General features: G+C 29.3%; 3 protein-coding genes across 6 annotated transcripts in view; 1 reads left to right on the top strand and 2 right to left on the bottom strand.

Annotated features, from left to right (window-relative positions):
* The window catches only part of LOC145198336 (cilia- and flagella-associated protein 43-like), a 34,724-nt gene extending 27,792 nt beyond the window's left edge, over positions 1-6,932 (bottom strand). The window contains exon 1 of the mRNA XM_090083429.1: positions 6,883-6,932. The gene's annotated coding sequence lies outside the window, so the exon portion shown is untranslated. The remainder of the gene's footprint in view (positions 1-6,882) is intronic.
* On the bottom strand, positions 3,590-6,600 carry LOC149891195 (uncharacterized). 2 transcript variants are annotated; one of them, XM_090083438.1, is made up of 2 exons: positions 5,864-6,600; positions 3,590-5,299 (listed from the first exon to the last, which is right to left on the bottom strand). In XM_090083438.1, exons 1-2 carry the CDS (start codon positions 6,327-6,329, stop codon positions 3,870-3,872), a joined length of 1,896 nt encoding a protein of 631 aa, XP_089939564.1. In that variant the 5' UTR covers positions 6,330-6,600; the 3' UTR covers positions 3,590-3,869. The 2 variants fall into 2 exon arrangements, with proteins under 2 accessions (XP_089939564.1, XP_089939563.1); XM_090083437.1 differs by having other exon boundaries at positions 3,590-6,483.
* LOC145202361 (uncharacterized) lies at positions 6,547-12,430 on the top strand. 3 transcript variants are annotated; one of them, XM_090083434.1, is made up of 8 exons: positions 6,547-6,813; positions 7,863-10,258; positions 10,541-10,706; positions 10,799-10,991; positions 11,317-11,496; positions 11,744-11,847; positions 11,981-12,163; positions 12,270-12,430. In XM_090083434.1, the coding sequence occupies exons 2-8, from the start codon at positions 8,158-8,160 to the stop codon at positions 12,382-12,384; spliced, it is 3,042 nt and encodes a 1,013-aa protein (XP_089939560.1). In that variant the 5' UTR covers positions 6,547-6,813; positions 7,863-8,157; the 3' UTR covers positions 12,385-12,430. The 3 variants fall into 3 exon arrangements, with proteins under 3 accessions (XP_089939560.1, XP_089939561.1, XP_089939562.1); XM_090083435.1 differs by lacking the exon at positions 6,547-6,813 and adding an exon at positions 7,028-7,120; XM_090083436.1 differs by lacking the exon at positions 6,547-6,813 and adding an exon at positions 7,256-7,649.
* The last annotated feature ends 806 nt before the right edge of the window (positions 12,431-13,236 follow it).

The following is a 13,236-nucleotide window of genomic DNA, read 5'->3' as shown; positions in this document are numbered from 1 at the left end:
AGAACCAGTTTCTTAAAAACTTGCGACAATATAAATGGTTTAATAAATAGTCCATGTATAAGCAGTTTTGTTTTATTTCAAATAAAAAATCGTTGTTTTTTTGTTTTAGGGACAACTTGTTGATTTTTGGAAGTGCATTTGCTCGCGATATAAATACAACGTCGTCTTGTTGCTGTCTTTTCTCATTTTGGCATTTTGGGTGCATCATTGAGAAATTGGTTTGCGTGAATTGGCTAAGGAACAATGCAAAGACAACTTATGAGAAGTTGCTTTACGTTAAAGTTTAAGACAAACTTTTAAAGCTGCTTTCAAGACAAGGTTTTAGAGAATTGTTTAATCATGTTTATATGCTTTTTCTTTCTTTCAAGTTTTAACAGAAGTATTCCAAAAAATGACTCTTTGTTCCACCGATTTTGTTTTGTTGTTTTTTTTGTTTTTTTTTCAATTTGTAAAATTATGAGTTAGATCGTTTTTATGATTTCTTTTCTTTTTCTACTTTTACTTTTATGTATATTGTATTGATTAAAAGATAACTTTTAAGTTTTGTTTTGATGACAAAAACCCCATGTTAAAGGTCTGCACAAATTGGCTTATGTCTAGCCCATACCGACCCAAACTAGAATCAAGCTTGAATTGTTTCCCATTTAAATATACTATTAGGTCAATAGTAGTTAACGAACTGAACAGGGCACATCTGTACTCCACATCATTCGAGCATCTTTTGTTGTTTTTTTTTATCATCTCATGTTGATGTCAGAGATTTAGCCCGTTTTCCCTAGCAAATCCGATCTTTATTCTGATATTAAATCTGATATTAAACAGAAAAAAAAAAGAAGTTAAAAGAAGTATAGAAAAAAATTAAGCAACTGTAAACAATTCAAATAGAAGTTGTTTAGGATTCACTTGTGGTATTTAAAGCTTGAGTTGTGGTAGTTGCTGAAACAGTTGTAGTAACTTGATTTATAGCAGTTGCTGCTTGAGTTGTGGTAGTTGGAGCTACAGTTGTGGTAGTTGGAGCTACAGCTGTGGTGGTTGGTGAATCAGTTGTTGTAGTTGCAGCTTGAGTTGTAGTAGTTGTAGCTTGAGTTGTAGTAGTTGGAACTACAGTTGTGGCAGTTGGAGCTACAGTTGTGGTAGTTGCAGCTTGAGTTGTGGTGGTTGGTGAATCAGTTGTTGTAGTTGCAGCTTGAGTTGTGGTAGTTGTAGCTTGAGTAGTAGTAGTTGCAGCTTGAGTTGTGGTAGTTGGAGCTACAGTTGTGGTGGTTGGTGATTCAGTTGTAATAGTTGCAGCTTGAGTTGTGGTAGTTAATGATCAATCTGATCTTGATCATTTGATCAAGATCAGATTAATCCGATCCAATGCTATCCGTTATTGACCATTTTGAGCCTAAAAATGCAACTCTGATAAAGTTTGTGTTGTAGACATTGCTGATTGGTTCGAGTTGGAAAAAGCTATGATTGGAATTGATGGTCAGCTCAGAAAATGCTTGCAGAGCTGTTTTTGAGTTGGCCCTGTAAAGCGATTATTCAAGAACCAAAGCTGTCATTTATCTCTCTAAAGAAAACAAAGTTCAAGAAGACACGCGTTCTTGTCAAGCTAAAAATAGCCTATTAGTTGCTTAGCTATCTTTTTTTTATCTGATATCCTAACTTTAACATAATCTTTTGTAAGAATTGATCTCCAGCTTCAAAATCTTCTTTTATTGAACATGATTTTAAATGTGTTAAATGCTTTTTATTTGACAATACGCATTTAGATTAAAAAAACAAAACAATTTTATTGAATATTGAGATGTCTATTGACTTGTAAGCCAAGATCATTTGGATATTTAAAACAGCAGATATCGTTTCCACGGCATCTTTTGTACTGTGAGTTGGTTTCTAGTGCTTGTGCGTTTTATCGCAACTTTGCTATCTTTGTCACTAAGAGTAAGGGCTCAAAAAGATTTGTTCTAAGACTTATTATGGCAGTATTAAGTCATAGAATATGTTGAAAAGCCACATCAACAAACTGGAATGGTTCTTGTTCCTTTAGCGTATGATATCATGTTGAAACAACATGATTATCATACGCTAAAGAATATTGAATTTATAGGATAATCGGGGAAATGGTTGCCGTCCGGAAGAGTTTACCTGCCTTAGAAACTTGTGCTCATCAGCCAAATACGACTAGCATCACAAAAGCAGTGCTGCTGGGTTACTAAGCAAGATTTGCAGAGCGAATTTACCAATTGAACACTTTTCTCAGTAATTAACGAAACTTTCGAAAGTTTTATTTTCGAAACGTTTTACTTTATTAGATATTACTTAAGAGTAACATATATAAAGTTTGTTATGCTTTATTTGAAGATTAATTCAGAAAACTGTTAAGAGCATTTTAGTTTGCAAGTAAATGGCTTCGTGGACCGTTGAATACATTTTTCTTACTTTTGATTGTTCCAGTTTGTAACTGCAAGAGTGACTTGTAGTTTCAAACTCGAACAATGAATAGTAAGAAAATCTCAACATTAAAAATTTACCCAAATACTTTTTTTCCGGCCAACCAAAATACCAAGAATATTTGTATTTTGTAATTACGTAGATTATTTTGATTTTATAGGATTGGGATTTTAACAGGTCTATGTTTAAAAAAAAAACGTTTACAGGACGACGTTAGATTGATTGGCATAACGCATTTTTTAATAACGCTATCTTTGAGTACAAAAGCCTATCTTTACGTCTAAAAATGCTTGACAATGACGTAGTCTTTTGCTTCTGTAATCAGTAGCAACATAACATACATTTAAATTAGAATCCATATTCTCTTTTTTCTTTGGAGGAATGTTTTTTTACTTATTGTTTTTGAAGTCATTATTTACTATTTTATTTTGCTTACAAATAAAACGCATACATCTTTCTTTCTTTTATGAAGTTAATGTAGTAAAAGTAAGCGGTTGCTACACTTTTAACCACATCAAACACGTTTATATTGAAATCTTTTGATCTTTTTTTTTTTTTTTCAACTTTTTGAAATTAAAGTAGTTTAAGGAAATTAAAGCTTGGTGTTCCATCCCTACATCTAGGCCCACAAAGTCAATTCATAGTTATTAAAGAAATTTAGAGCCGCCTAGTTATTACAAGACGGCTCCAAATTTCTTGTTAAATTAATTTGTTTAAAAACATCTTTTAGCGGTACCTTCAAAAGTTTATCCCAATTTTCGGTAAAAAGTTCTTTTTTTATTTTATTCATGGGATCTTTAAAAAATTTTTTTAAGAAATGGGATTGATATCAGATCAATGATATACTATTAATAATATATCATTGTGTGGAATCATGGCCATCTATAATAACAGGCCTTGACATCGCGCAAGAGGCCGCAAAAACTGAAGGCCGATTAAAAATTTTGTTACTTAAATCGATACACGTTTTATAAAGGCAAATTAATGTTAGAGTGGTTGTTTTCTCATATAAATTTCTAACAAAAATAAAATTATTAGAGAAAAAATAACAGCAGTTCAAAAATCGATATATTTTACGGTATTTCGCGTTGCCAGAATAATAACAATGTTATAATTAACACGATTTGAAGACTAAAAACATAAACAAAAATAAAACCCGTTGGTAATTATTTTCTTTAAATACAATTCTGTAATTAACAAAAAGTATGGATAACTAAAAACTTAAATATAACGATGAAAATGATCAACAAAAAATCCATCCAACAAAAACAATCTTTTTATGTGTGTTGTGTGTGTGTGTGTGTGTGTGTGTGTGTGTGTGTGTGTGTGTGTGTGTGTGTGTGTATATACATATATAAGCTTTAAAAAAAAAGAAGATAAAAAGTGTAACAAAAAAATTTTAAAAATTTAAAACTAAAAATTCACAAAAATTACGATAACTTCAGTATTTTCATCCTTGACTCTCTGTTACTACTAGGAGTGGTGATAAGTGCATGATTCTTTAGCAAAATATTGGAATATACTCTGCATTGCTTTTTTGTTATTTTAAGTCCATACTTAGCTGCTATAAACTGAAACTGAGTAATACAAAAAGTCCTGCAAAAAGGCCCAGTGGCACCTTGAAAAAATAGAAAGCAAAATAATGACCATTGGACAAGAGTATCAGTAGGGATTTGAAGTCCACCCCTGTTTAGACTATTCAGATAATTTCCATATTTGTAATAATAATTTGTTGTATCATCATAAATTTTTATTTCACTTTTTTGCACATAGCCAGCCATGTAAACTATAGCTATTAATGTTGACTGATTAACTGAGCTTTCAAGATTATGCAAATTATCCAGCAATTCTTTTTCATCAGTAGAAGTATCTCTGCAACATATGTCACAAGTATGACCATCAATGCCATCTACAACAATATCTAGTTTTAAAGACAATTTGGTATGTTGAATATGTATTTTTTCAATTACAGATTTAGCATTTACAAAATAGGTCCCTCCTGATCCCTGTCGAAGCTTAGAAAAAGCTTTTTCAATTGGATCTGTTGAAAACCAACCTAACAAAACATATTTGGCTCCATTACTTAACAACGTTTTCACTAAATCAATTAAGCCATAGCATGTATGTGCAATTGCTATACTGGTATCTTGTGAAAGCTGTTTGACTCGTTTACCAGAAGGCTTCATAAAATTTGACAGTTCAGCAGTTTCATGTAGTATTTGTAACTGTGGATCATCAACTGAGTGGATTTCACCACACAATTCATTTCTAAAGCGAATGCTAGCACCAGGTACTTTGACATTGACAACACTCCAAAAAGAAATAACTTTTTCTATAAATATGGCAGTACTTTCAAAAGCTTTATTTTCAATGTCTGGGTGTGTTCTAAAAGCAGCAACTGTTTCTTCACAAAAAACACACAAACACAACTTTACAGACTGTCTCTCTATTGGTTTTGGATAAACTGATTTAGCTGTAAGTCTAGAAAGTTTAAAAAGACTATTGCACTCAGCTTTATATAACATTTCTAAATCACTCCACTTAGCCAAGAAAAGTGCTCCATTATGCAAAAATTGAAGCTGACCAGTCTTTTCTGTTAACCAATTGTTTCGTATAGATTTTAAAAGATGCACATAATCATATAATAAAAATGTACCTGATGTTGATAACCATGTTTTACTTTCAACTGTTTTAAATGTTTTAAAAAATCGCTGATTTATTCGGTTACCATCAGTTATTATTGCTAATGCCCTACCATTATCAATATTATTTATTGTATCAACAATTGGTTGACATTGTGCAAATTGAAATTCAGCTGAAAGAGTTGCAACAGGTTGAGCTCTACATATAAATTCTGGACCTCCAAAAAGACATTTTATCATAAATGATAAAATTGTTGTAGCCAACTTTTCAGGGTGATTTACTGCATGACCAAACAAAGTACCTCTTTGATAAAGAAGTGAAGCTTTAACATATACTTCATCAATTAAAAGAATACAAGTTCTTTTCATTGGATCTGTATTCATAAGAATACTGTTTATGAAGTTTAAGTCATCCATTGAGCTAATTTTTGAGGTCAGCCGTGTTAGAGTTCGAATACTTGGCAACTTGTAGTCAATGCACAAACGGTCATACAAACTTCGTCGCATTGCAAAATATTCATATGCCCTACATATAATATCTGGGGTATATAAAATTTCACCTACATTAACCTTTCTCATGGCACTAAGGTGCTCAAATAGAACATTAGACTGGTGAGAACTTTCTTTAGACTTTAAAAATCTAATTGCTTCAAATAAAGCAGATTTTGTTTTTATTAATGTTAACCTGTTTGTAGTTAAAGATGAAATATTACAAGTGGTGCCATTGTGATAAGCAACAAACGAAAAATCATCAAAAATTTCCATAAGAAATAAAGGAACACCAAGTTTGAAAATTTTTGACTGTATGTGTAAACTTTTTTCATTGAGCTGAAAAACAATACAATCATTGCTATTAATGAACATAGATTGAATATCATCAAATACAAGTGTATCATCTTTTAGAAAGACATTTAACTCATCTGGTAAAACATTTCGAAATCCGCTTGCTGCCATGGTTTTTCGTGCTTTGTTTGGTGGTGTTGGTAAACAACTTGATGGTATTTTTTTAAAGATAGATGGTGAGTTTAACGGTCGTTGTTTTCCATATTTAGTTACAAAAGGTGCATCATCTGGCCAATGCAGTCGACATACTGCTGTGTAGTCAGTGACAATAAAATTTGCTCTTGGGATTGCATCACTCCATCTTTTCCTTTCCTCTGGATCCTTTGGAAACTTATAAATCGAGATTTTCGTTTCAGTTGAGTGATAGTTCGACTTGCAGAGCGGTACACAACATTTTAAAGGCATTTTTTAAACTGGTAAAATAACTTATTAATTCGACAATATTAATACAACCTTATAAACTGTTTGTTATTACAGTTTACAGTTAGCTGTTACGTCCTAAAGTTGCTTTATATAACTTATTAACCAATAGAATTTCATAAATTACAAAAAAAAGGCGCAATGCAGACTTCGCTTAAAGTAAAAAATCAAAATGTAAAAGGAGTATTATAAATCGGCCTTCAGTCAAACAACTTTTTTGCGTGATGTCAAGGCCTGTTATTATAGAAGGCCATGTGTGGAATCCATATGTGGGACTTAAAGCTCTTGATACATTGCAAGAAGCCTGGATCTAACTTAGAGTGAAGTCTGAAATATGTTTTTACTACAATGAGGTTGTTACAAAACAAAATAAAACAGAATTTTTTTTTAACCTGGTATTAAAACTTTATTAAAGCTACAGAACTATAATTTGGTGATACTACTGTTATTTGGATGTAATGTTAATAAAGTAAGTGCAAAGTTTTAATGTTCAAATCAATAAAAATGTTTAACGTTTACATTGAATTAAGTAACTTACGACTAAATATTTAATTCTTTGCATGACCAGAATTTCCTTACCGCGCAAACAAATAAATTTCTATATGACCAAAAATATTAGAAATTTAAAATGAATGTATTATTAATAAATAAAAGAATTACTGTATGCTTAAATTCTGTTGTTTAATATTTTATAAAGCAACTTCTGATAAAACCATAGCTAATTGAAAACATGTATTAGAAAAAAATCATTAAGTTAAGAAGTGAAGTATCATTTGGTAAGAACTGAGTATTTCAAAATGTTTTATAAAATATGAATGTATAAAAACAAAAATGAATAAAAATAAAAAAAATAAAAAAAAAAAAAAAGAAAGAAAAGAAAATTACAGATCTTTTACAATGAGTTTGTAGTCATGTCATGTCAAGAGTTATGTAAATAAAACCATTTATATGTTAAGACTGAAATGTGGAGAATATTTATTAAATTTCTTGAATAATAGTTTTTAAGTTTGTATTAATGTACAATATAAAATACAGCTTAGTCCTGTATTCCTAGGACTTTTTTGAAATATACATTTTGATAAGCAAATTCAAACTGAGTTGTCTGGTCTCCTTTTCAAAGGTTTCAAAGTACTACTGTCATAAAAAAAAATTATAAAGATTAAAATACAAAGAGAGTTTACTGTGTTAAGTCTTTTTGTATTTAAATTCTAAAAATATTTTCAATAAATTGCTGAATCATCACAGATGTGTTCATATGTCAGTAGTGCAAATAAATTTTCTAGCAAAATGTCTTGGAGAATAAAGGTTAAATTTTTAATTTAAATAGATTTTATTCTCTATTCATTTTAGCTATTTAATTTAAATCTAAGTTTAATTTAAATGTCAAATGTAGTTTGAATAGAGCAAAGTAATATATTTTTTAATAGTATAGTATTTTTAAAGCAATTGAATAATGAATATTTATTAAACTAAAACATAACCATTTGAATATAATAACTCTTTAAAGTTCTGTTTTAGGCTTCTTTCAAGATCAGTAGAGGATAGTCAGTCACTTGGTTTTAAGTTATCATATTAAAAATTATTGATTAACAGAAATTCAGATATTAATAGAGCATTGAAAAACTACGCTACAAAATCCAAGAAGCTAGATTATTTTAATGGTTATTACTTCTACTCACACTCATTTCCCTTCAAAATGATAGACTATAATATTAATTTCTCCTAGTTTATTTGAAGTATATTTATATACTTAAAATTATAAGTCAATATTCATCAGAACTTAGCTTACTCACATGCTGCTAACAGTCTAAATATGAAATCTGAAAACATTATGGATCACTTTAACAGTATAGATACACATTCTAAGGATAAACACTTAAAGGTTATCACACCAAATGAATCAGATGAGAGAGGTTCTTCAATTTTAGAAAGATTTAATAAGGCATATGGCAGCAATGAAAGTAAGAAAATTCTACTGAATGAAGCTGCACCTTTAGACACAAGTTCTAGCATGTCAGGGATGTTTAACAACATTAAAAGTGAAAAGAATAGCTTTAAAATGGATACGTTAAATGTTCACACTAGTGATGCTAAAGTTACAACTACTAGTTCAAATAGTATCCTAGACAAGTTTTATAGCACATACGGTAACTCCTTAAACAATAATAGTCAAAGTGTGCAAAATAATCATCAAAGTGCTCAAAACAATCATCAAAGTGTTAAAAGTGAAGATAATTTTACAAACAAGTTTCATAGTGAAGTTCCAAGAAAAGATCATGAATCTTTGCCCTTTCAAAAAAGAAATTTAGATGATGGTCATAATCATTTAAATCTTTTCTCTCAAAAAGATTTAAATGATAAGGTTGCTAAAAACTTTGAGAAATCTCATCTAAACCAAGAAAAAGGTTCAAAGGCACAGAGTCCTATTGATGAAAAAAAAATTAAAAAAGATGAGCAAGGTAATAATCCTTTTAAGGAGACGAATCAGAAAAAAATATCTCTTAGTAGTGATAAAACTTTGACCAGTGGAAATCAAAATGAGTTTAATTTTGTTGACAAATTTAAAAGTTTAAATGAAGTTCACAACTCAAACCCAAAGTTTCACTCACATGATGTAAATAATGCTGTAAACCATGTGTCTACAAAAGAATCATTAAATGAAAATAAAGCTAAAAGCTTTGAAAAATCTTCTTTAACAAAAAACAAAGAAACTAGACATCACCCTTCAATTGAAATACAAAAAGCAAAATCAAATGAACATTTAGATTTTAAAGAAAAAGATGGTTCTGTAAAAAAAAAAAATTCACAGTTTCCAACTGATGATATGGCGCAGTTAAAAAAACAGGAAAATAAAAAGGATGATCCAATTGAAAAACAGAAAAGAAAATCAAATGAAAGTCTAAGCATAAAAGAAAAAAATGATTCAGATGTTAAAAAACACTCTTCAAAACCTCCAGATGATGATGTTAAAGATTTTAAAAATACTGAAAAGCAAAAATCCAAATCAAATGAAAACTTGAGTTTCAAAGAAAAAGATTCTGTAAATAAAAAACATTCCACTTTCCAGTCTCCATTTGATGAAATAAAGCATTCTAAAACCAAGGAAAATAAAAGCAATGATCTCATTGACAAACAAAAAAGCAAATCAAATGAAAGCTTAAATTTTAATGAAAAATTTAGCAACAATAAGTTTGAGCAAAATGATGGACATAGCAGGAAATCTATGGAAAAACTTGATCAAACCTTAAAAGAACATACTGTTAATAATAGTCGAGCTCATCAAGGTGGCACTATTTTTGAAACAATAGAAACTCCTGGACGGTCAGTAAAAACAAAAGCAAGTTTAAGCAAGAGTCAATCTTTTAACAAATCTAATAAAAATATAGTTGATAAGGAGAATATTGAATCAACAGAAAAAGTCAATAGAGAGCTAAGTTTTGATAATTTCACTCATGACCGAAGTACGAAAAAAATTGGGTCACCAAAACGAAGCAGCGTATCTCAAAAGTCATTCCCAGAAGACGATAGTTCTCATATGAAAGAAAATTTTTTTAGAAATACAGGTAAAGAAGCAGGAAGTCCATCTAATAATATAAAAGGGAACCTAAGCAAACAAAGTATTTTAGATAAAGAAGTTGATTTAAAAAGTAAAAAATTGCAGCGTCAGTCTAATTTTGAAAGTAAAAAAAATGAGTTATTACATCAGTCAAACTTCCCAAATGAAGATGAATTAACAAAGCCAAAGATGAAAATGAAGAAGGAGGAAACTGATTTAATTATAAAAAAGAAGAATGCTGATGACCAAAATGAAGTTGAAGAAATATTTGTTTCACAATCTAAAAAAACTTTTGAAAGTAAGTCTCAGCATTTGCAGAGAGATGAACTTGTAAAGAAACAAAAAATGGAAAGAGCAGGTATTAATTTTGTTTCATAATTTATAAAAAAGAAAGTTCTTTTAAAAATCCATTATGAATTGAGATTTACATTTATATGCAATTTTAAATTGCAATTATCTTGTTAGTTAAGTAATATTTAGTCACAAAATCTTGAAACAATATTAAAGTTTAAAAAGTTGATTTGGTGTATACATCAAGGTAACTTTTTTAAACCAATTTTAAATGGCTTAAAGTCTCAAGTTATGCACCAATATACATAGTTTTTTATTATATTTTTATAATTTAATCATTTGATTTTAGATAAATCGCAAAGTTCTTCTAAATTATTACCATTGAAAGCTACGCTTCCAATTAAAGATGCCACAAAAATCACTCTGGTCAACTCAGCTGGAGATGATGCTCTTAAGAAACAACGACCTAAATCAGCTCAAACCCCCAAAAAATCTCTTTCATTCACAAATATCAGGTTTATGTTATTTTTGAATTCTAGAAATTGGAATTAACAATATTTTTTTTTGAGATATCTGCTAACATAGTTTTACTTTTGCTTTCACACAGCAACATCAAACCATTGTCTCCAACTCCAACATGTAGTGAGCAGTTAAATTCAGTTTTACTTCGAGAGCAAGTTTACTATGAATGGTTGCAAAGAAAACATTCCTTTACAAAAGAAATTCAAAAAGAAAAGTGCAAAATAACACAGAAGGAAGAAGATGAAAAGCGCGCAAAGGAAGAAGAAAGAAAGTTATTGGTATTTTTTATGGAATTTTCTTTTTTGCAATGTATAGCATATTTTGATTGGCTCAAACACAAAACCAAACTATTTTCCTTTAAAAGAAAAGAATATCTCAAAAAACATTTTTTTTTTTTAAATTTATTTTAGTTTGTATCATACTTTTTTTGTACTTAGAGTTGATGTAAAATATTTGTTCTTTGATTTTCTATTACCTTTTTTGTTTTGGACTTGTTAATACTCTTGCTTTATATATTTATTAAATATTTATGTGTGTGTGTGAAAACACACATTTAAATAAACACATTTACTTCTACTTGAATGAACTGTACAAACGTTTTAGGCTAGGAAATCATTTGAAGCATGGACAGAGACTAAGAGTGAACAGCTGAAAAAAAAGACACTAAAAAAAAAGGAAAAAGAAAATAAGGACAAAGAGCTAGAAGAGGAAAAACTTCAGAAAACTAAAGACTCAAAAAAAGCTTTTGATAATTGGAAAGAAAATAAAGATGATCGCATTATGGTTAACTTTAAACCTATTTTTACATTACGTTAATTACGGTTGCATTTTTTTTTATTGAGTTTTGATTTCATTTTTGAACATCATTCTTTGTTTTTAAACTAAATTGTCTTCCTTATTCAAACGAGAAAAACCATAGTAATATTGTATGTAAGATTACAAATTTAGGTTTTATGATAATCCTTTTAAAAACAAAAATCTTTTTTGTAAGTTTTTTTTTTTTTTTTTTTAAAAAAAAAAATGTATTTAGAAAGAGAGCAAGAAAAAGCAGCAAGAAGAAGCAAAGAAGAAAAAGGAAGAGCTCGAACAGAGTTTAGAAAAAGCATCCGATGCAAAGAAAGTTTTTGAAAACTGGTAAATGTTCTTGATAATTATAATCGTAGGTGAAATCAAAATAACTAATCGGATGACTTTACGGTTAATATAGTAATGCTGAAGCTTTAAAAAAAATGCGTCTGATAATTATTTTGATGAAAACTTTGTAAAGGAAACAGCAAAAAGATGAATTATTGAAAAAGAAGATAAAAGAACAAAAAGAAGCAAGTAAGAAAGAGAGTGAAGCTGAGCTTGAAAAGATGGAGAAGAAACAGCAATCTCAACGAGCATTTGAAAATTGGAAAGAAAAGAGAGTGAAATCACCACGTCCTTGTTCACCCGCTCTAACTCAAAGGTGTTATTATATATATATTTAAAAAAAAATTTTAAATACGGCTCATCATTCTTTGAATAACAAGCCGTACTTTTATTAACACGATTATTGCTTTTTTGTAACTCAGGGCTTGGTGTCCAGGTGGGCGCAATCAGAAAGACTCAATTCCTGCGTCAATTCAGCCAGTTATACTTAGGAATGTCCCACCATCAGTTCGTATGCGGACATTAAGTTCTACCTGAGAAAATTGTAAGTTGATTAAAACCGTTCCTAATTTAAAAAAAAAAAGATATTCTAAAATTCGCCATTTTAAAAGTTTTATGTAAACTTGGTTTTTTATTGAAGTTTTATTCAGTTTTTATTCGTTTGTTTTTATTGATAATTTTTATTTTTTAAATTTTTTGGTTGATATTATTTTGTTATTTTATGGACTTTTCTGAAATGCAGAATTTTGCGGTAAGTTTTTCATTTATGTCTTCTGACAACTTTGTTTTTGTAAATATTCTTGACTAAACTTCATGCTTTGCGAAAACATAAAGTTAAAAAATACACTTAATATATGATTCCTCTTCTGTTGGCATAGTTATTTATTTGTATATTTTATGATAACAGTTAATATATATTATGATTTTAAGACTTGTAATTAGTTTTCGTTTTCGAAAAAAACCGTGTTTGACCAGTTTCCTTATGCCTTTAAAGTTTAATTATTAATAACTAATTTTACGGTAGTTGGCTAAAACAGTGGGTAAAAAAATTTAAATTAATCTCGGTTTGCATTTTAATTCTGTTAAATATATTTCTCACTCTATATATAGATGTGACATTTTTTAAAAGTAAGATTTTATAAAACAGAATAACAAATTATGAAAAAGTTTTAAAAACTCCGAATACATGAAAAAGGTAGAAACAGAAAATACATTTAAGTAACAGAATTACATTTAGAGAAAAACAGCAGAAATGGAAGAAACAATTATATTATTAAAAGCAATCACCTGCGGCCACATTGTACCTTTGGCCTTCTTTGCAAAGCATTGGTGTCTTGCAAATAAAGCTTCATTAATATGAATTAGAGATAAAACAATAGAGGTCGACAT

This window comes from Hydra viridissima, unplaced genomic scaffold (genome assembly GCF_058129835.1).
Source record: "Hydra viridissima isolate aposymbiotic clone 2 unplaced genomic scaffold, HvirCarnegie_v1 scaffold_3, whole genome shotgun sequence".
Classification (NCBI taxonomy): Eukaryota; Metazoa; Cnidaria; class Hydrozoa; order Anthoathecata; family Hydridae; genus Hydra; species Hydra viridissima.
Note: the sequence above shows the minus strand (reverse complement) of the source record. Positions and strands in the feature narration are given on the sequence as shown.